The sequence below is a fragment of the Carassius carassius genome, chromosome 49 (genome assembly GCF_963082965.1).
Source record: "Carassius carassius chromosome 49, fCarCar2.1, whole genome shotgun sequence".
Taxonomy (NCBI): Eukaryota; Metazoa; Chordata; class Actinopteri; order Cypriniformes; family Cyprinidae; genus Carassius; species Carassius carassius.
The window spans coordinates 8377407-8405114 of NC_081803.1; the positions used below are offsets into that span (position 1 = coordinate 8377407).

Genomic DNA, 27708 nt, shown 5'->3' on the forward strand with positions numbered 1-27708 from the left:
AAATAAAAAAACAGTGAAAATATAGTGCAATCAGTTCGGACATTGCACAGTGCTCATTCAATAAATGCACAGCTAAACAGATGAGTTTAAAGTCTAGATTTAAATGTGACTAGTGTTTTAGCACATCTGATCTCTTCTGGAAGCTGATTCCAACTGCGGGCGGCATAGTAACAAAAGGCGGACTCTCCTTGTTTTGTGTGAACCCTTTGTTATTTCTAACTGACTCGATCCTAATGATCTGATGCTCTGTTAGGCTTATATTCAGTGAGCATATCTGAAATATATTTCGGTCCTAGGTCATTTAGTGACTTATATACGAGTAAAAGTACTTTAAAATCAATCCTAAATGTAACTGGAAGCCAGTGTAAGGACCTGAGGACTGGTGTGATATGCTCAGATTATCTGGTTCTAGTCAGAATACTGGCAGCAGCGTTCTGGATGAGCTGCAGCTGTCTAATGGTCTTTTTGGGAAGGCCGGTGAGGAGCCCATTACAATAGTCCACCCTGCTGGTGATAAAGGCATGAACAAGTTTCTCCAAGTCTTGGCTGGAAACATCTAATTCTTGCAATGTTTTTGCAATGTTTTTTATATATGCCGTATATATATGCAGCATATATATAGTGTCATATATGTGCATATATGCAGCATATATGTGCATATATGCAGCATATATGTGCATATACACTGCATATAGGTTTCATATATGCGCATATATCCACATATAGGTTATTTCCATGTGGGAAGAGACAGTACAGAGAAAAGCTGGACAGTTGCTACTCTAATGCTGATGCCAGGCGGATGTGGAAAGGCATGCAGCACATCACAGACTACTTGACCACCACAAGCATCAGCTCATCAGACATCCTATCGGATGACCTCAACACCTTCTACACCCACTTCGAGACCTCCAGCATCGACACAGAGAGGAGGCACACACACACTCGGACCACTCAACCCCCCTCCCCCCTTTCTACTGTCTCAGCCGCTGCAGTGCTCAAAGAAAGAAAGAAATCAACCCATGCAAATCAGCAGGGCCAGACATCATCCCTAGATGGGCCCTCAGAACCTGTGCTACAGAGCTGGCTGATGTACTCACTTGCATCTTCAACCTCTCCCTCAGTCAGAGCATCAGAGCACCAGAAGTGGTTCATGGGTTCACTTTGAGATCAACACCCCCTAGTGGTGAACCATCAGAGTTTCAAAACGTTTCGAAACAGTTTGACATAACCAAGCTTTGTTTACTAAAAATCATGTCACCTGGCCAGTTTGATACATGTACTGAAACACTGATTCAAAACAAAAGATTTGCAAATGTTGCGAAGCTTCATGAAGCAGTGGCTGCATCCGAAAACTGCTGACTTGCTGCCTCGCTGCTGTACGAGGCAATGACTTTGCAGGCATTTCGGACAGACTTCTGAGGCAGCGTTAAAGGTTTAATGATCTACAACCAAATAGAACGAGTTTTTGTGATAACAAAACAAATATATTATTACTATAATACTGATTTCTTGCTAGAACTAACATCAAAAGTGCAAAACGTTTGTCAGAAATATACATTTACACACAAACTGCAGTGTTACAAATTGAGGAAGTTTGGCATGTCTCCTAAGATCCTCAACAACTTATACAGCGTAGTTGAGATTGTCTTGACCAGCTGCATCACTGCTTGGTATAGCAACACTACTATAAGGGACTGCAAACATCTGCAGAGGGTGGTGAAGACTGGTAAGAAAATCATCAGGACTACACCGCCCTCTCTGCAGACCATTTACCATTGCAGAGTCCACAGAAGAGCTGCATCCATAATTAAAGATCCCAACCACCCCCAACACACCGACTGTTCACACGCCTACCCTCAGGACAGAAGTATAGGAGTGTAAATTGCAGGATTTCCAGATTAAGGAACTCCGTCTTCCCCTCAGCTATTAGACTCTTAAGCAGGAAGCTAGCTAGTGGATCTCAGAGAACAGTCGGTCCAAATTGTTTCATCTCTTTTGAACATCTGTAATGTTATTTCTGTTATCATTATCATTGTATATTTGATAATATTACTCATGTATCCTCATCACCATTTGCACATCTGTTACTACTGCTATTGTTATCATGTAGTTGCACTCAATTTGCACGTTACTGCATTATTGTTTTTTGCAAACAAGTTAATACTGTACATTCGCACACACATATATATTTATATATATATAGAGAGAGAGACTATATTTCTATTTTTCACATTCTATATTCCTACTCTATACACTCGCATATATAGATATACAGTCTATATTTCTATTTTTTCATACTATATATTATACAGCATTTTTTTATTATGTTTCTTACAATGTATGCATGTATGTATGTATGTGTGTATATTTTGTATAGTGTATGGTTTGTGTATGTGTTTGACAGCAAAGTTAGAATTTCATTGCTCAGGGAAACTTGCTTTCCTCACTGGGCATATGACAATAAGTGCTTTGAATCCTTGAAGACAAAAAAAAAAACATTTTGCATTGTTTTCTTCTTGACTTACACATGAGCATCAGTGAATGTTTGCAGGTTTTGTTATAGTTGTATTTGAGTCCTCGGTGTGAAAAGATGGATCTCAAAGTCAGTGCCACTGCTGGAAAGGGTTCAAATATGTAAAAGTTGCTGGAAAACTAAAGAATTTGCAGGACCTAGAGTATTTTTCTGAAGAATGGTGGGCAGTTGAACTGCTCAGGACAGAAAAAGGTCCCATAAATAACATATCAGTACAAATTCCACTGTCACAGGCATTCAGTTGTTTTGCACAAGATGCAAAATTTGCAGACACAAGATGCACCTGGCGTGCATCTGATAATTAATTTAGCAGGGCAAGTCAGTTTTATGTCAATAAACAAAGGGGGGGTCTGGCTAATAAATCATATAGCTTTGCAGTGTAGTGGAGGTGTGTTAATAGTTCTGGCAGCTTGTAATCATAACTAATTAACAATAATTGATAATTGAAGAATAAAACAAACATGTTTATATTTTGTCTCTTCTTTTAGGAGGAGGCCAGTTTTGATGTCATAAGTCACTCTGATAACCTAGTATGTCGCAAATCACGATATCAATCTATGCTGTAGAACTGAGCTTATAATCACCGAAACAATAATTAACAATTAATCAATACAATTACAATTTTTACAGTCAATTTTATGAACAAGATTTTAAATTATTGAAATAAAGCTTACTTATTAAATAGTCTTCACATGAAAAGAAGACTGTTTTAAATTTTAATAACATTTTATCTAGCAGTTAATGACATCATCATTCAAGGATATAAACAATGTCATAAAATTTATTTAATTTATTTGAAATGATCAAACTAGGTTTCAAAGAATGTTTTCTTTGCTAAATGTCAAGACATTTGTTAATTTGTTAAATGTTACATCATTTAATTTTAATCAGTGTGGTCTTTCATCTCTTGTAAAACAGAAATGTACCCATGAACCCATTTTCTTGAGTAAATCTTTTACTCAGTAATGTTAAATTATCAGGATAAAATCAAACAGTTTCTGATTAACCATATAAGGTTACAAGAGAACCATAAGATTAAATCTAGATCTAATTATTGTAACAAATTCTGAAGTTCCTGCAAGTACATATTTTATAGATTATACTGTATATACCAGTGTGATCACTACCTGACAGAAATAGAGATTTCAAAATCATTACTGGAAGGTGATTAGGTATTCTGGATAAGCCTGTACATCATTGAAGATCACAAACATGGTTGGGTTGCTCATGTTGTCAGTCACACTGTTATAGAGATCAGCACTATTGGACCTCTTAGCAGGGGGAACAAGAAGGCCTTTTTTTCCTTGAGTGAAATCCCCAACAAGCACCCTGGCAAGGTACATGCGTTTTTGTCCTTTGGCATCAGGTGCAGAGTAGCCTTGTGCTGAGTAATTGGGGTCCACAGCAAAATATGAACCATTCCCATACATGGCTCCTAAAACTAAACAAGAGCAATAGACTATTAATTTAAATGACAAATGGATACAAAAGCATAGAAAGTTTATACTGAATTTTACTGATACCATGCATGCCAGCGAAGCTGCGATTGAAACCGTGATTGTTGATGTGATCTGTCTTATCAGGGGCAGTGCCGTGGAAGAGATACTTTTCATTGTTTTTGTGCTTGTTTTTGTCCTCCAATTCCTCCTTTTTGATCATAAAATTTCTCCAAAGTGCACTGTTCTGGACCCTTTCAATCTAAAGACAAATAAACATCAGCAAAGGAGTCTTAAGACCACTGTAATAAATTTAGACACCAGAATGTTTTAAAATTATAATTAAATACACATTACTCATCCCCCTCAGTTTTGTCTTACTGAAATGATGTTGTCACTGGATAGTCCGGTGCTTGTGAACTCCTTCTCCACTTCTGCATATTCATTTGAGCCTGCTCTGAGTTTTACAAGAACAACTGCCTGTCCTTTCATGTCCTGCCAGTTTGAAGGCAAAGCGCTTTGAGCTGCATCTGTGAAAAAAAATGTGACACCAATCTAATCTTTGCATTCTAATTCATGTTTTCTATAGACAAACAGTCATCTTTTTCCAGCTAATGAATAACTTTTCTGTTTTTTATTACTAAAATTATCTTACCTTCCAGATCTATTCTGTTAAGTTCAATCATCAATTTCCCTCTTATGGCAACTTTTCGAACTAAATCAGCATCATATTCATCATTATTAATCTTGATTCTCACTGAAGGCTGATTTTTCTGATAGGCCTGTTCCAAGTCTAAATTGGTTAACATATCAAAGGTTTTGAGGCTGTCTCCATTCTCCTGATATTGCCACTTAACCACACTGCTAATTATAAATGCCTCACGCCTTCGGTTTTCATTTCTTTCGACCTTTCTGATCATGTCCCGAATACGACTGTCTGCAGTATGAACGTCTCTTGTCAGGCCCTCCAGTGTGATGACAGAGTCTTGGCCTTTCTTCTCAAGCCGGACACTGACTGTGAGCTCCCTCTGCATGACATTCAGTGTTTCTGCATCCTTCATGGTGAAATGAGCAATGGCTGGATCATGGATTGGGATGGTCATATGCTCCCGTAATATCAAACTGTTGATCATGTCCTTTGCTTCTCTCAGGTCCTCTGGTGTGTCTCCACACAGCTGAAACACAGCTGGCTCAATTTCTTCACCAACCATCACAAACTCTTCATTTGCAGGAGAGTCTGAACTTCCAGACAAGAAGAAGTCTACAGATTTATTAGAAAGAAAAGAAGGATCAGTTGTTGTTTATTAAACTTATTTACAAAAAGGGCATTTATATTTCTTTACTGACCTTTAATTTTGGTAAACACACTTTTATCCCCTTCTACTTTCTCACCAGATCTTCTGACCATGCTTTGGTGAAAGTCTGCCACCATGTTTGTCTGGAATATAAGAAACTTCACAAGCCTTACATGCGTCGGTTTCTTTTTCTTTACAAAATCAACCACTGCATCAACCATTGCATTTGCAACATCAGCTGGATTTGCACCACCCTGACCTAAAGGGTTAGAGACATATTTACCCCCAAAAAAGTAAATAAATAAATTCAACAATATACTGCAACCACTGTGTGCAGAAAAGTAAGAAGCAAAACATCTTACCAGTGCCAAGAGCTGGGAAGGCAACAGAAGAAATCTGGCTTGACTCACATAACTTCAGAACAGACAAAACAACATCCTTAATGTCAGATGGACTATTGTGTCCAATAACATGGATGATGTTTCCACATGGAAGCCGCCCGGCTGAGGTCACAATCTCTGTTTGCTGTATATTTGATGACCCCACTATTGGAAAAACATGTTAATCAATAGCATCTTAAGTTTAATATATCTCCATTTCAGTATAAATTAGAATTTGAAATTATACAAACCAATCTGTGAACATTCTTGTTCAACTTGGACTCCAGCAGCATCTAAAATGGCCTTGGATACTCCTGGATTACAAATAAAAATAGCAGTTACATTGTAATTTACTTTGAATGTTAAATTAATTTTAAATGAAACCAAAATAAGTAACTGTGTGTGTGTGTGAAGTTGGATAAACCTGCTTTCAGAGAAAATGTCTGATTTGAGGAGTTGACAATGGCAGCAGTTTTTTCTTTAGTTATGTCTCCAGATGAAATCTCCAGAGTCACTTGACCCAGCTGCATAGTGTGCACCCCGAGAGAGGGAGAGGAGACTTTGCCAATGACCTCTACAGATAAGAAAATAATATGTTCATAATGAAGTTCATAAGAAAAATATGTGTGATGGACATCAGATGACATCAAAGTGTTACCAGAGGTCTGAGCTGATTTGGCGAAAAGATTCATTTTAGGCATGACATGTCGATGTGCTCCTTTTGTGACGGGACCATGAATCCCATGTCTAAAGACGCTGGTAAAGCACTAATAGATAAAGCACAGAAATATACAAGTTAACATTAACACAAGCAACAATGGTAGATTATTTAATCGGTTTTATCTAAATTTATTCCGCTCACCTCTACACTCTCCTTGTCAGAAGGGTGAACAATCACAATTACCTCTTGAAGGTTTTTGAAATTAAATTTCTGGACTTCTGTCAGCATGATTCTGGCCACCAGATCTTTAGGAAAGCTAAGATTCCCAGTCCCGATAGCTGGGAAGGAGATTGAAGCCATTCCCTGTGTTTCTGCAGTTCTCAGGCAATCTTTAATCAACCGAATGAGTACCTTAAGTTTTAAATAAATATATATATTAAAATCTTTAAATTGCCATCTAAATAAGAAGAGGTTACAAATGAGGCACATTTGCATATGGAAATACATGTCTGTAATGCTAAAAAATAAAAATAAAATAAAAACTAACAAAAACATTTTATTAAACGGAAATCAAGGATACGTTTGATTGAGGTCAATAACATGTATGACTCACCATTTCTGCTGAGTCTTTTCCACCATTCCAAATTGGGCAAACTACATGGAAGACTTTGGAACATTTCAGTTTATAACCATCTGTGATGACCATATCACCATAATTCACATTGTTTGAGCGAGCAGATGTGTTGATTTCTGACTGGAGCTGATAACCAGCAGTCTGAAGGAGTGCTTTGGAGACAGCACCTTTACTGAGGTCCAAGTCCACCGATATAGTGTTTACAATGACGTCGGACTGCAGGAGAAACAAATGAAATGATACACTTAAAGGGAGAGGTTTTTTTCTCTCTATCTCACTTATAATATCTTAAGGAGTTTTGCTTTTCAGGTAGATATTTATTTTTGTTTAAGGATTTTTTTAAAATCTTTTTACTGGCATCCAGTCAAAAAAAACATAAACACATAAACAAAACACAATAAAAACTATCTTAATGTTTCCATGAGTAATAATTAATCTTATATCCACTTACATGTGCTTCCTGGATGTTCCCTCTACTCAGAATGATTTTAAGTCCATCTTGTGTAGTTTTGGTCTCAAGAACACTTAACCCTTCAGATTTATCTGATCTGTCACCATAGCTTGAGGTTTCTCTTCTCCAGTATTCTCCAGTCTCTTCTCTATTACCATGGGGTTTGGCAGCTTCAAACTCTTGGTTTATTTGGCCATAGTTTCCCTGAACATTTTCAGAATAGCCTTGTCCATAATTACTATACCCATGTGGTTTGGGTTGGTGAGGGAAAGTCATTTTGGGGTTATAAGCTGCAAACTCCTTTTTGACAGCTTGAGTCATGGCATTCACAGTATTGACATTATTGTCAACCAAGTGAATTTCAGTTAATGTGCTACTGGAGCCTCGGTGGCAATGATGTTCAATGTACTCATGTACCTCCTTTGCGACTGATTCAGTGCAAAGCTCGAGAGGACAACCAAATATCCCTGAGCTAATAACTGGAATTGCAATGGAGGAGCAGTTTCTGCTTGACGCCTGATTCAAACTCTCCCTCACAGCACGTCTCAGGCGTTGAACAGTAGTAGGTCTGTCTGAATCACTGAAACGAGGTCCAACAGCATGCACTACATATTTACAGGGAAGACGACCAGCAACAGTGATGATGGCATCTCCAGGCTTCAGAGGTCCATTTGCTTTTGTGTGTAGGTCACAGTTTTGCTGCAGACTTGGTCCAGCAGCTTGGAGAAGTGCTAAAGCTAAACCACCGATGTGCTTCAGATCTTCATTAGCAGCATTGACCACAGCATCAACATGGAGCTTGCAGATGTCTGCCTTCCTGACAGTTACAGTTACACCACCTGGCATTCGAACTTCACAAGAGATCTGATCAATATCTCCAAAACTACCTTCAGTAAATTCATTTTTCTCCTCTTCCAGCATGTCATCTTCCTGAAGAACCACAACAAATCTTTTTTCCTTTAACAGCATTGAGAACATCATTTTGCCCTGCTCCATGAAGTACTTCTTTGCTCCTGCCTTTTTAATGATCATTGTGTCTGTGTAGAGAGCATCTGCCAACCTTTCAAATAGAGTCAAAGCTGGCAGGACAAATGTACGCATTCCAGACAGTTTGATCCATGGTCTCTTTGGATTAAAACTCACTTTCACCTCATCAGACTTAATAAAATGCTGCCAGTCTTGTGATTTTTTGTCTTTTATGAATTCAACCATGGCATGTGATTTGACACGAACAGTTTCTTCAATTCTAGTGTGTTTCTCAATGAATCGTCCTAAGTCCTGACTGACTTCCATCACTGGTTCTCTGAATCCTGTCACCATTACTTTGTCTCTCTGTTTAGATAAATGTATAATCACAGATGTCTTTTTGGAAGTACTAAACAATTCTTGCAAATGTTTTTTGAGATCCAGCCACTCTGGCAATTGAAGGACACCCTGATCTTCTACAGTGAGGCCTTTGGATGTAAGAACTGTATTTATCCTCTTCTCTGCGTCAACAAGTGCTCTTTCTGTGCTCCCAATCACAACAACATCTCCATGTTCGATTGTGTAGACAGCAGTTATTCCATGAGATATGAAAAGATCTGTGGACATTTCATTACAATCCACTGATCTCAGGAACTCTATGATTGAATGGTCAATCTGTAAGGACTTCTGTTTCATATGTATTTTCTTCTCAAGGACCCAATTCTTGAACGAGAGAATTTCATTATGAAGACCTGTTAAATTTAATCTTTTCATTTTTGTGTTGTAGTCAATATGCAGCTGTGGAGAAACAGCTGTAGCACTGTTCAGGCCATCTTGTTCAAGTAGAGAGTACATGGCAGGAGAAATCTCCAAATATTCAGTCACACTCTTCTGTTCTCTCTCTATTTGATTTGTTCCTCTCTCTAAAATTTTCTCCATGATGGGTTTCAGTCCAGTTATCTCATGGGTCATTCCTGCCAGTGTCAGCACCCCTTTAGAGGCATCCAAATATGTAAAAACCTGCTCTTTCACTACTTCCTTAACATCACTTTCCACTTTAGACCACAAGGCATGTGACACTGGCCACTCAGATGTTGTGTAGTTGGAGATGATTTTCTTAAAGACATCAATTGCATTCTTATTCCAGTCATCAATGTGTCTTCTGGTAAGTCCTTTCTGTTTCAGTAATGCTGGATCAGGACTGAGAAAAACTTCAGGTTTGTCCATGTTTATCTGGCAGAAGTGTGGGCTCATCTGGTCTATAATTGAAGAAATCTGGCCTTTCTTGAGGATGAATTCCCTGATGGCAGGATGTACACTGACTGCAATGGGTTCAGGCAGCTTCAAATGTGGTCTTGTGCCACCGTATAAGACAGTATCAAGTGATTTGAAGTAGGGATATATCTTGACTGGAACTTCACAGATAATATTATCTTGCTTCAAAACTCTCTCTTTTGCTGAAAAGATTGAAACATGTAGGCATAGTGAATCAATGCATTGATTTTGAAGTTTTACTTAGTTGAAGAAGTTTTACTAATGCTGGGTACACACCAAAAGATTTTTTACACCTTATAAGATTTTCAAAATGAGATATATGCATGAGGATAAAAAATCCTAGATTTAACTTTTCTGCTCCTATAGTGTGTGGTGTGCCATGATGTGACAAAGGCAGCACACCACACACAAACAGATTTTCAACCAGAGTCTCGACTGTGAACGCAGGAAATCTCTGGTAAAGCAGAGAAAATCGTAAATATTAAACATGTTTAATATTTACGATTCGCGAATGGGGCGGCTCCGACGTTCTTCCGATCAGGTTAGGACACTCTTAACACACCTCACACCAAGGGAAAATCTGATGAGATAATCTGTAGAACCATTAAGATAATCGGAACATAGCTAGGATTGTCGGAAGGGGCGAAATCTGCCCCAAATCAGCCCGATTATCTTCTGGTGTGTACCCAGCATTAGTCTAGTCCAGGGATGCCCAAACTCAGTCCTGGAGGGGAAAAAACTGTGTCCTGGATAGTTTAGCTACAACCCCAATTAGACACACCTGAACCAATCAAGCTCCTACTAGTCATACTTAAAACTTCCAGGCAGGTGTGTTGAGGCAATTTGGAGCTAAATCTCTCCAGGTCACCAGCCCTCCAGGACTGAGTTTGTGCACCCCTGGTCTAGTCTTAACTGTAACAGCAAATATTTGCAGCATTTCCATCGAAATTACCCGGATTAATTGTACCAGGAAATTTTTTTTCCCAGGAACTATTTTCCCCCCAGACCAGTTGCTTTCTGCGTTTCCACCGCGGTCTAAAGTACCGGGAAGATTAGGCCAATAGATTAGGTGACATAGGTCTGCGCGCGTTTCTCAATACAAAAGACACTGATTTTGGACTTGCATCCTCAGTACTTCGTACTTCGAGCATTCGACTTAATTCTGCAAAATAGCAGCGTACTTGATAACATCAGTCAGCTCACCTTGGCTGCTGCAATTTTCCTCACTGTATATTTACAATAAAACGAAATAGGATATCAAATACCACTGCCTCCTTTCGTTTTAATTTGAACATAATAATAGCCACAGAAATGTACTTAGTTCAGGGAAATGTGTATATATACAGCCATTACAATGAAACGAAATATATCAATTGCCTTTTTTATTTTGATTTTAACATATAGATAAATTGAATACAGACCAAAGATTACCTGTTAGATTTACCCAAAACGAATTATATTTTATGTTTAACCACTAAAGAGACATCAGAGTTAGAGGCACAGATCAGAAGGACTACCCGAGGTGAGGCTGCTCTCGGCGGATACATGAGCACTGAGCTCCCGCTGATCGCGTGGAGCTCAAGTCTCCGAAATCGGCGAAACACATTTTTAAACAGGCGCTGTCTTTATATATAAACCACAGATTTGAGTTTTAAACAATTACATTCTCACCTGAAATACTTTTAAAATAACATTTCATGACACAATAACAGTAATATTTTCAAAATGATGCGGTGGAAATGCAGCTATAATCAGCAATTGCTCATGTATTTACCTTCTTCTTCATTAAAGATAATAATGGCTGCTTGTTCTGATGGAATTGTGATAACTTCTTCTACTGGACCACCCCATTTCTCAAAATACAGATCCAGCAGCATCTTATTGTTGTTGGCCTTAGCTGGAATATTCTCCACTCGCACACTTGTGCTTCTCTCCAGTGCACGGGCCCTCAGATTATTCTTCTTGAATTTGTCATATGTCCCACTGTCCTCAAGAAACTTTTCTGCAGCTGTTTGATAAAAAAATATTAATAATATATATATTTGTAATTCAATTTTACTAAAAGTGCCAGACACATATGCAAGCTAAATATTGGAGTTATAATGTCATAAAACAAATAATTATTATTTTTGTATATACAAACTCAAATATTTTTCCCAGTCCAAAAAGACCATCATGTAAATCTCAAGTGTTATGTTATCAAAGTTAAACTAAATTAATAATACAAATAAAAAAATCTTGACTAAGTAAAATATGTTGAAATTATGATAAAAATGTAAATGTATATTTTATAAGAGAACTTACCACTTGGATTTTTAAAGGTCACAACTGCTTTTCTTATTTCTGGTATTAACTCTATGCTAAAGTCATTTTCTGAAAGACTGCTGATTTTCTCCACCAATAGAGTTAAAAGTTCTTGTTTAATATCATCTGGAAGGTTTTCCAGGACCACAGCACTTGACTCTGGAGGCTTCTTCACATCCACATCAGACTGCAGAGCACTTTGATCTTTAAGAAAAAATAAATAAATTAACACATATTTATGAAGTTTCAATGCTTTATATATACAGTATATATATATATATATATATATATATATATATATATATATATATATATATATATATATATATATATATATTTATATGTATATATATTTATATATATATTTGTTTGTGTGTGTGTGTGTGTGTGTGTGTGTGTGTGTGTGTGTGTGTGTGTGTGTGTGTGTGTGTAAAGTCAGCTAGTAGTATCAACTACTGTTAAGAAAACAAATTCATCTTTTGTTTCAATTCTCTTTTTGTTCATCTTTTTGTTTCAAAAACTATACATGACTGTTATATTTGCCATTAAAAAATAATGTAAATTAGTACATCCTCAATAACATTACAATAACTTAACCAATAAATATCATATGCATGTAAGCAGCCAGAGACCAAAGTTCAGATGATTTACTTACTTGGTTCCTGATATCCACATGCCTGCTCTATCTGAAATCACACAAACATAAAGCATGTACAATTATATAAATGGAGAACTATAAAGTATATGTTAGTTAATTGGTCTCTATACTACAGCCTTTTATATGGAGAAATGACAGCCGTCTTAGAGAAACTCTAAAATGTAAATATTTCTCAACCATAAAACTGATTTAATATTCTATTATGATAGACCATTCTGTTCATATATAATGACTTGACACAATCTAAAGGGTCTAAATTACAGAGCCACTCATCTGAGGTTTGGTTGTAAAAGTATTCTGGTCCTAATTCTGCATTTTGTAATAAGTCTACTCACTTTTTGTCCAGCACTGTCTGCCTGTTCCTCTACATCGCTGGGTATGTACACTTTCAGCTTGATTTGTTGATTGTTAATGGTAATAATGTGTTCTGCCTTTGAGAGCACGTCATCTCGAACTTAAACACAAACAACTGGTCTTAGATCGCAATACTTTAAAACAAAGAACAGCACAAAACAACACAAGTTACGTTCATTATTACTTAACCAAATGTAATTCCATATAATAACACACATAAATAACACATAATTACTGTGTTTGCATTACTGTTAGGTTTAGGGTTGTGGTATGTAGACGTTCATTAACCATCATTTTCCAGGTAGCATTTTTCGTTGTCGAATTGTAGACTACCGTTTTAATGGGAGGTGGCAAAATATGACAGCGTAGCACCAATCAACAGAACAGCGCGCCACTCCCCATGTTGTCCCCATGTTGTCCCCATGTGTTCAGAGATTAGAATTTAAAGTTTACAAAATGTGTTTCATATATTAGCGCCACGACCCAGAATATGCCACACCTAAATTTACAGCCGCTAATGGTGTGTTCACATAGATAATGCAACAAAAACTGTGTGGCATCATCGTGTCATCATCGTGCCATCTCATTCTGATGAAGCTACTATTTTTTAAATCTCCAAATATAAAATGATTATGTAAAGTTTTAAGGTTAATGTTTAACTTTGTCCAACTTTTCCACTGGCCCGCTTGCCTCAGGTTAACAGGCCATATTTGAACGTTAAAATCCACGGATATATTGTATTTGAAGCCGAAATTACCTTAAGTGTCTGGAAAGCTAGATAACCCCCCTATTTAATTGTCAACATGCTTTTGTTTTCAGCACTTACTGACAGACGATTTGAATAGAATCGTAGCAGAGTTGCTCTTGTCATCATATTGCACGACGCAGTCCCCTCCTTGAGATTTCTTCTTACTCTGGAAGTAAATCTGAAGTTTATTTTTCACACTTTTAGCGTGTTCAGGCCCCCAGTCTCCCTCTACAATGATGGGATATTCGTCCATCGTGATCCTTCTGGTCGACTAGGAAATTATTTGCTAGTCATGGGTTTATAAATTTGATCACGCCCTCAGTTTCACTTTCGTTTCTGCGTCAGTTATCATGAAACTGAGAGTGTGGTCTGTTTTTAACGCAGAGACTAGCAGTGCAATTATTTATTAACGAATAACCTGAAAAGAATTAACCACAGTAACAACTTTTATATTTGACGATTAAACAAATATAATTATTTGCTGTCTTCTAGTTTACCTGAAAACTGTAGCCTATCTACAAGTCGGGCATTTGTTGTAACGTCACTAAGGATGGGCGTAGCGATCCTGAAGTATCGATACTCAAATAAAAATGTCGATACTAATGTTTTTTTTTTTGTTTTTTTTTTAACCAGTGACTATATATATATATATATATATATATATATTATAACTATAGTCAACTGCAAACTGTAGTAAATACTGCAGTATAATTAATTTTTACTACAGTAAACTGTAGTGCATTGTAGTATAGTATACACTATAGTTCAACTATATGTTTGTAGAATTGGTTTCCACTAAAGTACACATATTTTAACATGTAAACAAAAATATAACCTAATAAGCTGCAATATTGCATATTGAATGTTAAAATGTGTTTAACATATAAAGTTGGGTGGAGATCATTACCCATTTTACTCTTAGTTACTTAATAATTTGTATATTTTAAAAGTTTAGTTTAGAAGTATTGTATCGGTATCAATATCAATGATGGTATCGTATCCAAAAACAAAATAACTGGTATCACCCATCCCTCACTTATTCAAATCGGATAACAAGAAAAACATAACAAGAAAATTGCTTAAATTAAGAAAGAAAGTATAAACAACAAATCCAAATAATTACTGTATTAAAAATGACAATTATTAATTTCTATTATTTATACATCACAACTGAATATTTGTTTTACATTGATCAGTAGGTTTCTTCAGAATTGTTTATTTATTTGTTCAGTTATGAACATTCAGAAAGCTCTCGGATTTCATTGAAAATAACTTAATTTACTTTCCAAAGATGAACAAAGGTCTTTTGGGTTTGGAATGACATAAGGGTGAGTAATTAATGACAGAATTTTCATTTTTGGGTGAACTATCCCTCATGAGGGATAGTCATGTGCAATGTTACTCATGTTATTATTTTTTATTTATTTTTTTACTATGAAAGGCCACAAATCAAACTTGTATATATATATATATATATATATATATATATATACACACACACACATCAAAAGTACTGTACACAGCATCACTCAAATGCAAGGGTGTAAAAATTAGTCTTTTAAGTTTTATTTAAAAACACAGAGCGATGGAGAGGCCCTGATAGTAAAGGGTAAACTGTTCCAGAGTTTAGGGGCAGCAACGGCAAAAGCTCTGTCACTTTCAGATTTACAGCGAGAATGAGGGACAGATAAAATAAGCTGGTTACAAGATATGGCTGGAAATGATCACAGATAGAATCCAATCGGGGCTGACTTTTGCAATGCCTTGTAAAGTGAAAGTGAAAGTGAAGTGACATTCAGCCAAGTATGGTGACCCATACTCAGAATTTGTGCTCTGCATTTAACCCATCCGAAATGCACACACACAGAGCAGTGAACACACACACACACACACACACTGTGAGCACACACCCGGAGCAGTGGGCAGCCATTTATGCTGCGGCGCCCGGGGAGCAGTTGGGGGTTCAGTGCCTTGCTCAAGGGCACCTAAGTCGTGGTATTGAAGGTGGAGAGAGAACTGTACATGCACTCCCCCCACCCACAATTCCTGCCGGCCCGGGACTCGAACTCACAACCTTTCGATTGGGAGTCCGACTCTCTAACCATTAGGCCACGACTTCCCTTGTTGTATACAACAAGAAGGATTTTCAAATCAACTCTGAATCTGACAGGGAGCCAGTGCAATGAAGCAAGTACAGTAATATGCTCCCTTTTTTTTTGTTCCGGTCAACAATCTGGCTGCCACATTTTGAATCATCTGAAGCCGAGATAGAGTGCTTTGAGAAAGGCAGATTTACAGAGAGTTGCAATAGTCCAGTCTTGAAGAGATTAGTGCATGGATGACAATTTCAAGATCTTTTCGAGAAATTAATTCAGTAAATAGTAAATAATTCACATTTTTATTCACCAATCATTATTTACTGAAGTTCTTTGTTATATCTAAGGTTACATAATTGTATGTATAATTTCAATCAATGTGCTAATTTAAGCCCCATAAACAAATCCCCAAGTGCTCAAAACACTCTTTTCCTTGTTAGGAAACAGTTCAGTATCTGAAAACAAATAACTGCTGATTAGTTATAGATTATATATATGAACTATAAGATTAAAACAGCTATAGTGAGTGTCAGGAACCAGCCCTGTTTTCAGAATTGAATGTAGACTTTCTCAGGATCACTTTAATGCTTTTAAAGAATTTTCTTTTCTTTTGGAAATTTATGAACAGGTTACAGTCTACACTGTAATAGTTACTGTAATTCCTGCCAGTAATTATTACATATACATTATATACTGAAACATTATGTGTTCACCTTCACAGAAACAACATAACACAGAAACAAAAACACTATAGCTGACAAAAAATTATCTCATAATTATTACTGGAAACTGATTAGGTGATTAGGTATTGGCTGAATTGGTCATGTTGTTAGTCACACTGTCAACTTTTCGTAGGCCGAACAAGATTTCACTCCTTGATTTAAATTATGACAACCTCACTGGCAAGGTACATGCATTTATATCCGTTGACATCAGGTTTTATGTGGCTTTGGGCTGAGAAACTCAGGTCCACAACAAAATCTATACTATTCCCATAGAAGGCTCCTAAAAACAGTTCATACTGAATTTGACTGATACATTCCAGCAAAGCTGTGATTGAAGTCATGACTGTTGATCTGGCTGGTGCTTTCCATTGTTTTTGTAAATGTGTTTTGAACATATAGTTTTTCCAAAGTGTGCTGTTCTGTTCTCTTTCAATCAAAAGGCAAGAATAAATTTTAGTTTATTTAACGGAAAATAGATTTAAGCTACTACAGAAAATAAAATTGATTTTTTTAATTACTTGAGGAAGTAATATTTGTATATGATGCCATTCTTATCGATGTCTTAATTATAAAATAACAATTTTACAATTCTACTCTGTTCAGTGAAATCATCAGTTGCCCTTTTGTGGCCACTTTGAGATCTAAATCAGCATCATATTCATCATTATTTATCTTTATTCTCACTGAAGGCTGTCTCTTCTGAAAGGCCTGTTCCAGCTCATAATTGGTAAAAATATCAAAGTTTTCGATGCTGTGTCCATTCTCTTGATATTCCCACCTAATCACTCTGCTAATTATAAATGCCTCACTTCTTCGGTTTTGGTTCTTTTCTACTTTGTGGATCATGTCTCGAATACGATTGTCTGCAGTATGAACATCTCTTGTCAGGCCCTCCAGTGTGATGACAGAGTCTTGGCCTTTCTTCTCAAGCCGGACACTGACTGTGAGCTCCCTCTGCATGGCATTCAGTGTTTCTGCATCCTTCATGGTGAAATGAGCAATGGCTGGATCATGGATTGGGATGGTCATATGCTCCCGTAATATCAAACTGTTGATCATGTCCTTTGCTTCACTCAGGTCCTTTGGTGTCTCTCCACACAGTTGAAACACAACTGGCTCAATTTCCTCACCTACCATTACAGACTCTTCCTTTGTGAGAGATTCTGAACTTTCGTCTTTTTTCCAGGAACAAGTTTGATTGAAAAAAAAATGGATGGGATTATAATACTTTTTTTTATTATTCTTTATCGATCTTTACAAATAAAAGGAAGGGATCAATTATTGTTTATATATTATATATTTCTTTACTGACCTTTAATTTTGGTAAGCACACTTTGATCCTCTTCTACTTTCTCACCAGATCTTCTGGCCATGCATTGGTGAAAGTCTGCCACCATGTTCGACTGGAACATAAGAAACTTCACGAATTTTACATGCACCGGTTTCTTTTTCTTTTCAAAGTCAACAACTGCATCAACCATTGCATCTGCAACATCAGCTGGATTTGCACCACCCTGACCTAAACAGATAGAGACAAAGGAAAAAAATAGTGAATAATTCACACAATATGCAAGTAAACACAATTGCTGAAATTTTCTGAATTATTCGCTATTAATCGCAAATTAATATTGTCATAATTTCACATTGAATCTCAAAATTCATGCAAAAACAATAAAGATTTTAATGTAAGTGAACTTAAAACAATCTACACATAAATTCTATAGGCCTATGCTTAAATTATAAACTGAATGTAGATTAATCTTCATTAAACCTACAAAAGTTTATCAGCAAGCAGAGCACTGAGTAATATCTCTTTCTTCTGTTCTTTGATTTACATCAGTGACTGACTGCAGCAGGTTTCACTTTAAAAGCAGTGTTGTCTCTTTATAACCTGAAGCACATGACTGATACATCTGAATTTCTCCCAGTTTTTTAAGGTAATTTAGGACTTTTTGACTCATTTAATTTACGAGGTCACTCGCCAAAAACATTTTTACATAATTTAGTGAGTTTTTGTTAGTTGAAGTGAAAAAATAAATAAATCTCACTGCACTACCAGCATGCTGTCTGAAGCAGCTTTCTGTGCGCCTGATCCCTGTGCTCACACAGAGCAGCACAGAAATAGTGCACCAGTACGGAATTAAAGGGGTCATGAATTGAGAAATAAAACTTCCCTTGGTCTTTTGACATATAAGAGGTCCTTGTACTATAAAAACATTGTGTAAGTTTCAGAACTCAAAACTTTCTCTTTAGTCTAAAAACATCTTGAAAAAAACAACTGAAGCCAATCTGCCAAAATGAGGGGGGGGGGGGGGGGGGGGATATATATGCAGCGTAAATTGTGTTAAATACTTTTAATGCATTAAACTAAACTAAATAAATACATGCATTCATTTTGACATTGTTACTTTTAATTAATTACACAATAAGTAACTAAATAAAAGTCACTGAATAAATAAGATCACACAAATAGAATAAAAACCAGAGGCTACAAGTCTTACCAGTGCCAAGAGCTGGGAAGGCAACAGAAGTAATGTGGCGTGACTCACATAACATCAGAACAGACAAAACAACATCCTTAATGTCAGATGGACTTTTGTGTCCAGTAACATGGATGATGTTTCCACATGGAAGCCGCCCGGCTGAGGTCACAATCTCTGTTTGCTGTATATTTGATGATCCCACTATTGAAACATGTACACTACATTCACCAAAGCATCTAAAATTCATTAGATCTCCCTTGAAGTATATGCCAAATTTAATGTATTCAAAAAAGTGAAGTTCATCAACAAGAAGAAAGAATAATTTAAAATGAATACAAACCAATCTTTGAACATTCTTGTTCCACTTGTACTCCAGCAGCATCTAAAATGGCCTTGGATACTCCTAGATTACAAAGAGAAATTGTATAATTCTCTTTGAATGTGAAAAAAAGTTAAATGGTTCACAAAAAACAGGTAAGACAGTGGGTTTGACGCTGGATTAACCTGCTTTCAGAGAAAATGTCTGATTTGAGGAGTTGACAATGGCATCAGTTTTTTCTTTAGTTATGTCTCCAGATGAAACCTCCAGAGTCACTTGACCCAGCTGCATACTGTGCACTCCGAGAGAGGGAGAGGAGACTTTGCCAACAAGCTCTAAAGAAAAACATAAAGATGTATGAAAAATCTCAACCTTGTCACTACACTAGCCTGAGAAAATTTGATATTTTTGTTAAAAGAATAAATTTATATATATAAATGGAGTAAAAAAATAAATGTGATGGACATCAGATAAAAATAAAAAAAGTTACCAGATTTCTGAGCTGATTTGCTAGAAATATTAGGCAGGGCATACTGATGTGGTTCTTTTGTAATGGGACCCTGAATCTCATGTCTAAAGATTCTGGTAAAGCACTAATAGGTAAAGGACAGAAATATACAAAATATCATTAAAACAAGTTTATAGTTTAAACAATAAACGTACATATATAGGTCATACTGTCTGAGTTTTTATGGCTCTTGAATCAAGTTTTCTCACCTCTATACTCTCCTTGTCAGAAGGATGCACAATCACAGTTACCTTTCGAAGGTTTGTAGGCTTAAATTTCTGGACTTCTGTCAGCATGATTCTGGCTACTAGATCTTTGGGAAAGCCAAGATTCCCAGTTCCGATAGCTGGGAAGACGACTGAAGCCTTTCTCAAGCTTTCTGCTTTATTCAGGCAATCTCTAATGATCTGAGTGAGTACCTTTTAAAATGTAAATAAATATATCTATTTTAATCTTTGAAGAAAGTACCATTTAAATAAATAAATGAAGCCTACATATACTATAACAATTATTCCTAAAAACAGCCAGCTGTAACACAGTTAATGACAATTTGGTTAAAATGCAATTAAAAAAAATTGTTTTTCTCACCTTATCTTCTGAGTCTTGTCTCCAAAATGGGCAAACTACATGGAAGACATTTTGACATTTCAATCCATAACCATCTGTGATGAGCATTTCACCATAATTCACATTGTTTGAGCGAGCAGCTGCATTGATTTCTGACTGGAGCTGATAACCAGCAGTCTGAAGGAGTGCTTTGGAGACGCCACCTTTACTGAGGTCCAAGTCCTCCGATATAGTGTTTACAATGATATTAGCCTGCAAGAGAATAAAATCAGACACTTCTTTTATAGGAATTGATCATCCTTTGATTATCATATTTCACTTATAACGGTATATAAGCTTTTTTTTCAGAGACTGTATCTTTAAAGCAACAGTTCAATGAAAAAAAATAATTATGTTATGGAATGGCTTGAGGGTGAGCAATTGACAGACTTTTGGTTTTTGGATAAACTATCCCTTTAAGTATATTTTATATAACTGTATTTGTTTTTGCCATTACTATTATTCACTTACGTATGCATCCTGGATGTTCCCTTTGATCAGAATGAATTTTAGTCCCTCTTGTGTAGTTTTGGACTCAAGAACACTTAAGCCTTCAGATTTATCTGATCTTGATTTTGAATATGGTTGTCCTTCAAAGTTTCCGTGGCTTTTGGGACCTTCAAACTGTTTGTTTTTTTGGATATAGTTTCCACGACCATGGCCACGACAACGGCCACGATACCCTTGTCCATACTTAATATACCCAGGGGGTTTGGCTTTGTGCGTGAAAGTTATTTTGGGGTTATAAGCAGCAAACTCTTTACTGACAGCTTGAGTCATGGCATTCACAGTGTTGCCATTATTGTCAACCAAGTGAATTTCAGTTAAGGTGCAATTAGAGGCTCTGTGCTTGTGATCTTCAATGTACTCATGTACCTCCTTTGCGATAGATCCAGTGCAAAGTTCAAGAGGACAACCAAATATCCCTGAGCTAATAACTGGAATTGCAATGGAGGAGCAGTTTCTGCTTGACGCCTGATTCAAACTCTCCCTCACAGCACGTCTCAGGCGTTGAACAGAAGTAGGTCTGTCTGAATCACTGAAACGAGGTCCAACAGCATGCACTACATATTTACAGGGAAGACGACCAGCAACAGTAATGATGGCATCTCCAGGCATCAGAGGTCCATTTGCTTTTGTGTGTAGGTCACAGTTTTGCTGCAGACTTGGTCCAGCAGCTTGGAGAAGTGCTAAAGCTAAACCACCGATGTGCTTCAGATCTTCATTAGCAGCATTGACCACAGCATCAACATGGAACTTGCAAATGTTTGCCTTCCTGACAGTTACAGTTACACCACCTGGGATTCGAACCTCACAAAAGACCTGGTCAATATCTCCAAAACTAACTTCAGTAAATTCATTTTTCTCCTCTTCCAGCATGTCATCTTCCTGAAGAACCACAACAAATCTTTTTTCCTTTAACAGCATTGAGAACATCATTTTGCCCTGCTCCATGAAGTACTTCTTTACTCCTGCCTTTTTAATGATCAGTGTGTCTGTGTAGAGAGCATCTGCCAACCTTTCAAATAGAGTCAAAGCTGGCAGGACAAATGTACGCTTTCCAGACAGTTGAATCCAGGGTCTCTTTGGACCAAAACTCACTTTCACCTCATCAGACTTAATAAAATGCTGCCAGTCTTGTGATTTTCTGTTTTTTATGAATTCAACCGCGGCATGTGATTTGACACGAACAGTTTCTTCAATTCTAGTGTTTTTCTCAATGAATCGTCCTAATTCCTGACTGACCTCCATCACTGGTTCTCTGAATCCAGTCACTATAACTTTGTCTCTCTTTTTAGAGATGTCTATAAACACAGATCTCTTTTTGAAAGTACTGAATGAATTTTCCAGTTGTCTTTTGAGATCATGCCACTCTGGCATTTGAAGAACATGCTGATCTCCTACAATGAGGTCTTTGGTTGTAAGAAATGCACTTATCCTCTTCTCTGCCTCATTAAGTGCTCTTTCTGTGCTTCCAATCACAACAACATCTCCATGTTCGATTGTGTAGACAGCAGTTATTCCATGAGATATGAAAAGATCTGTGGACATTTCATTACAATCCACTGATCTCAGGAACTCCATGATTGAACGATTAATCTGTAAGGACTTCTGTTTCATACTTACTTTCTTCTCAAGGACCCAATTTTTGATGGCAAGAGTTTCTGTATGAAGACCTGATAAAACTAATCTGTTCACTTTTTTGTTGTAGTCAATGTGCAGATGTGGAGAAACAGCTGTAGCACTGTTCAGGCCATCTCGTTCAAGCAGAGAGTACATGGCAGGAGAAATCTCCATGTACTCTGTCACACTGTTCTTTTCTCTCTCCATTTGATTTGTTGCTCTCTCTAAGATTTTCTCCATGATGGGTTTCAATCCAATTACTTCATGGGTCATTCCTGCCAATGTCAGAACCCCTTTAGAGGCATCCAAATATGTAAAAACCTGATCTTTCACTACTTTCCTAATATCACTTTCCACTTTAGACCACAAGGCGTGTGACACCGGCCACTCAGATGTTGTGTAGTTGGAGATGATTTTCTTGAAGACATCAATTGCATTCTTATTCCAGTCATCTATGTGTCTTCTGGTAAGTCCTTTCTGTTTCAGTAATGCTGGATCAAGACTGAGAAAAACTTCAGGTTTGTCCATGTTTATCTGGCAGAAGTGTGGGCTCATCTGGTCTATAATTGAAGAAATCTGGCCTTTCTTGAGGATGAATTCCCTGATGGCAGGATGTATACTGACTGTAATGGGTTCAGGCAGCTTCAAATGTGGTCTTGTGCCACCGTATAAGACAGTATCAAGTGATTTGAAGTAGGGATATATCTTGACTGGAACATCACAGATGTTATTCTCTCGCTTCAAAACTCTCTCTTTGGCTGAAAAACAATAAAAGTTAGAGGTGCAATGAATGAATACATTGGTGTTGAAAAAATGAGGCAAGTGTTAGCAAATCTGAAACTGTAATAGCAAAGGCTACCAGCAATAGCACATGTACTTACCTTCTTCCTCCTTAAAGATAATAATGGCTGCTTGTTCTGATGCAATTTTGATAACTTCCTCTACTGTTCCGCCCCATTTCTCAAAATACAGATCCAGCAGCATCTTATTGTTGTTTGCCTCAGCTGGAATATTCTCCACTCGCACACTTGTGCTTCTCTCCAGTGCACGGGCCCTCAGATTATTCTTCTTGAACTTGCCATGTGTCCTGCTGTCCTCAAGAAATTTTTCTGCAGCTGTAAGATTTATTTTTTTTATGTACCAGACAGATTTAATGAAACATGAAAAAAACATTAAGTTGTCAAATTATCAAAAATAACATTTTCAGATACACAAACTCTTTCCCATGTCCAAATAAAAAGACCATCATGTAAAGTGTAATGTAATCAAGATTAAGCTAAACTAACTTTTAATTTGTAAAATGTTATAAAACATACAAATAAGAGTATATTTTACAGTAGAACTTACCAATAGGATTTTTAAAGGTCACAACTGCTTTTCTTAATTCTGGTATTAATTCTATGCTAAAGTCATTTTCTGAAAGACTGCTGATGTTCTCCACCAAAAGACTTAAAACATCTTGTTTAATATCATCTGGGAGGTTCTCCAAGACCACAGCACTTGACTCTGGAGGCTTCTTCACATCCATATCAGACTGAGAGGCACTTTGAGCTTTGGACATAATGAAAGTAACACATATTCATCAAATCCCAATGCAAATTATTTGTTGCAAAGCCACCTAGCAGTGTAAGATACAGCTAACAACCAAATAAATAAATGTACCAATTAACTACCTAACTGATATATTTACTGTTGAAAATCAATGTTAACAAGTACTTCCACAATAACAATCAATAAAAGATTGCATGCATGTAATTAGCCAGAGACCAAAGTTCAGATGATTTACTTACTTGGTTCCTGATATCCACAGCCCTGGTCCGTCTGAAACCACACAAGCATAAATTATATACAATTATGTAAATGGAGAATTAGAGAAGCAGGGTTAGTTAATTGGTCTCTCCAGCCATTTTCAACAATTTGGAGAAATGACAACGATCCTCTTATAGAAACTATATGTCTATGTCTTAACCAACTGTAAAAATGAAAAACATTTTATTTTATTATTATTTTTTTAACTACTTACTTGTTGTCCAGCGCTGTCTGCCTGTACCTCTGCATTGCTAGGTTTGTACACTTTCAACTTGATTTGTTGATTGTTAATGGTAATAAAGTGTTCTGCCTTTGAGACCACGCCATCTCGAACTTAAACACAAACAATTGGACTTAGATCGCAATACTTTAAAACAAAGAACAGCACAAAACAACATAGTAAGTTATATATAATTTTACGTGATTAGCTAATGTGATTAGAATTATGAATGTATCACTCTTCCTGTAGGACGTCCTACATGTTCGGAAATGTTTATCCATACTACATGTATTGCTTTATTAATTATTTGCTGAGTCTGCGTGTGTCCTTTTTTAGTCTGATATTCACTTCTTTCAATGACAGTGGTGGCTAGAGTAAGTAACGTTAGGCCTACGCTTCGTATTTTTTAACCTGAAAGGTGCCACGAGACCATAGCTCGATTACACATTACTTAATAAAATATAAATTAATAAATAATTAAATAAAAACGTGTTATTCTGTTAACATAAAATGGTTTGTGTCCAGCACTTACTGTCAGGCGATTTGAACAGAATCGTAGCAGAGTTGCTCTTGACGTCATATTTCACGGCGCAGTCGCCTCCCTCAGATTTCTTCTTACTCTGAAAGTAAATCTGAAGTTTATTTTTCACACTTTTAGCTTGTTCAGGCTCCCAGTTTCCCTCTACTATGATGGGATACGGATATTCGTCAGACTCCATCGTGATACTTCTGGTCAACAGGAAATGAATTGAGTCCGTGTATGAAGTTGATCACGCCCTCCTGATTATTCTTCAGTTTCGTTTCTGCGTAAGAGCACGAAAACTATGAGTGTTGCAAATTTTCAGCACAGGGACAAGTGCGACTGTATTTGACATTAAAACAGCAGTTAATAAACGCAGCAGGCATATTACACAAGAGTTATTTACCGCTAAACGTTTACGTTTGACTGATAAACAATAATATAGCCTAGTAGGCTATACTGCCTTCAAGTGAACCTAATAATTGGAATAATAAATAAAAAAATAAAATAGAAACTTAAATACAAATGAAACTGTGGCTAACGTTAGTCTGCCCTTTAGCGAAAGTACGCAGCAGTAAATCACAAATTTACAATCACAATCTAAATTTTAGCGCTCCATCCCCAAACCAAACTCGGAATGCAGAGAATGTTTAAAGCTGCACTGCCGCCAGGGCCGGATTAACCATACGGGCAACTGGGCAATTGCCCAGGGGCCCAAGACCTCTAAAGGGCCCAGGGCAGCAAGGGCACGAGCAAAATACTGTATCTGGTAATCTCCCGCTTTACATTAAACAAACTGTCAACACGGGCTTTTGCGCTGCACAGAGAGACGCTGCGCTGCCTATGACTTTGAACGTGAGTTGAGAGCTGTTGAGAGTCAGTCTCATGCGGAATGACCAATGAAGAGAGGGCCTCAAGTTAAGACCCTCTCCTCATTGGTCAGTCCGCATGAGGTTGGTCAAATGTTACGCCGAGCGGGTTACGTCAGGCGTTGCTACAACAGAAAAATATCTGACATGGAGAAGCTAAATGGGAGCGCGAAGCGGAAATTAAAAAAGGAAAAGGACATCAGAAACGCAGAAAATGTAAAGTATATACCTAAAATAGGTAATTTCTTCACTCCTGTTAATGTTGCCGACAGTTCTGTTAAGTCAGCTTCCGTCAACGACGAGGACAACTCAGCTAGCCAGGACTTTTCTACAAGATGCCAAATGAAAGCAAACATGCACTTCCTCATTATTTAGGATTAAAATTGTGTGTTTTGCCAGGTTTTGTAGTATTTATTTTTATCTTGTCTTCTAGAGAGAAATTGTGTCACAGACACGGCTCTGCACTTTCTATTTTAGCTATTGGACATGAACTTGTTAGTGGCCTTGATTTTGAAGATGTTATACTGTACACCAGTTTGCACAGTCAAAGTCCAGAAAAAAGCCATTGTAAGATGTGTTTGAAGGCATTTCAAATTCAAACATGCACTTATTTAGGACTAAAATTGTGTGTTTTGCCAGATTATGTAGCATTTATTTCTGTCTTGTCTTCTTCAGAGAAATTGACAGATTTCTAAATGTTTATGTAGCACTACAATGTTTAACTGGTTAATTGTGCTGTGATATGTTGTTGTTCTATTTTAAAACAAGTTAAAATGAGCTTAGGATAAAAATGTTTATGAGCAGATAACAGTGATACTGCATTTTATTTATTTATTTTTTCCTTGAGGTGCCAGCTTTATTAAAATGCTGTATATTGTTGTGGAGGGAAAACTGGCAGATTTCAAATTGTTTGTGTTGGACTAATAATTTTATTGCCTTGTTGAATTCTGAGGAAACAGGGTCACCCTGTCAGGGTGATTTCTGCTTAAAATGAGCTGAGGACCAAAATGTTTCTTGATGTGTTGTCTGTGGTCTTCTGTTATAGCTATATCAATTCAATACATTTCTATTGGGAATAAATGTTGTTAAATAAATAATGGTTTGAAAGTGGTTGCTTATTTATTCATTTTTGTGAAAATGGAGGATATTTCCCTCCCTCTCAATGTAGTGGGTCAATTTTACCAGATTATACAGATGCTGATGTGTTTTGTTTTCATAGCATCATATGTGAGTGAATGTCTTTGATAGGGGACATAGTAGTGCATTTGTAGTTCTATGAGCATTTAAATATTTGTAAATCAAAATACACCTGATGACAGTTAGAATTTGAAGTATTGAGTATATTTACTGTATATTACAGTAATATATTCTGTATATGACCATATTATGGTGATCCTGGGGTCGTGATGATGGGGCCCTTGAATATTGTTGCCCAGGGTACAACAAAGTGTTTATCTGGCCCTGACTGCCGCCAGATCATATGAGTACCGCAACAAATATTCTTCTGTTCCACTTCCCACACAGCGAGTGGAAATAAATAATGTTAATCACTCTGAATGGAAAGGTAAAAAAAAAAAAAAAAAAAAAACAGATATTTGTGCTTTCATATAAAACCATTTACCCACACATAACTGGCCAGTCTCGTCCCACATTTATACATGGTATCAAAACGAATGTTGTGTTACATGAAGCAATGTAAACTTTGTGTATTAAAGATCATCATGTCATTATTGG

General features: G+C 36.9%; 1 protein-coding gene across 7 annotated transcripts; it reads right to left on the minus strand.

The window, feature by feature from the left end:
• Nucleotides 1-3589: 3589 nt before the first annotated feature.
• On the minus strand, nucleotides 3590-27708 carry LOC132132714 (protein mono-ADP-ribosyltransferase PARP14-like). Of its 7 annotated transcripts, XM_059545207.1 has the most exons (18): nucleotides 27600-27708; nucleotides 25118-25205; nucleotides 12929-13047; nucleotides 12591-12621; nucleotides 11936-12139; nucleotides 11406-11639; nucleotides 7391-9813; nucleotides 6919-7155; nucleotides 6507-6716; nucleotides 6303-6411; nucleotides 6069-6218; nucleotides 5896-5958; nucleotides 5627-5809; nucleotides 5317-5523; nucleotides 4625-5230; nucleotides 4351-4499; nucleotides 4057-4231; nucleotides 3590-3968 (listed from the first exon to the last, which is right to left on the minus strand). In XM_059545207.1, exons 1-18 carry the CDS (start codon nucleotides 27624-27626, stop codon nucleotides 3688-3690), a joined length of 5496 nt encoding a protein of 1831 aa, XP_059401190.1. In that variant the 5' UTR covers nucleotides 27627-27708; the 3' UTR covers nucleotides 3590-3687. The 7 variants fall into 7 exon arrangements, with proteins under 7 accessions (XP_059401190.1, XP_059401188.1, XP_059401189.1 ...); XM_059545205.1 differs by lacking the exon at nucleotides 27600-27708 and having other exon boundaries at nucleotides 25118-25323; XM_059545206.1 differs by lacking the exons at nucleotides 25118-25205; nucleotides 27600-27708 and adding an exon at nucleotides 13774-13985.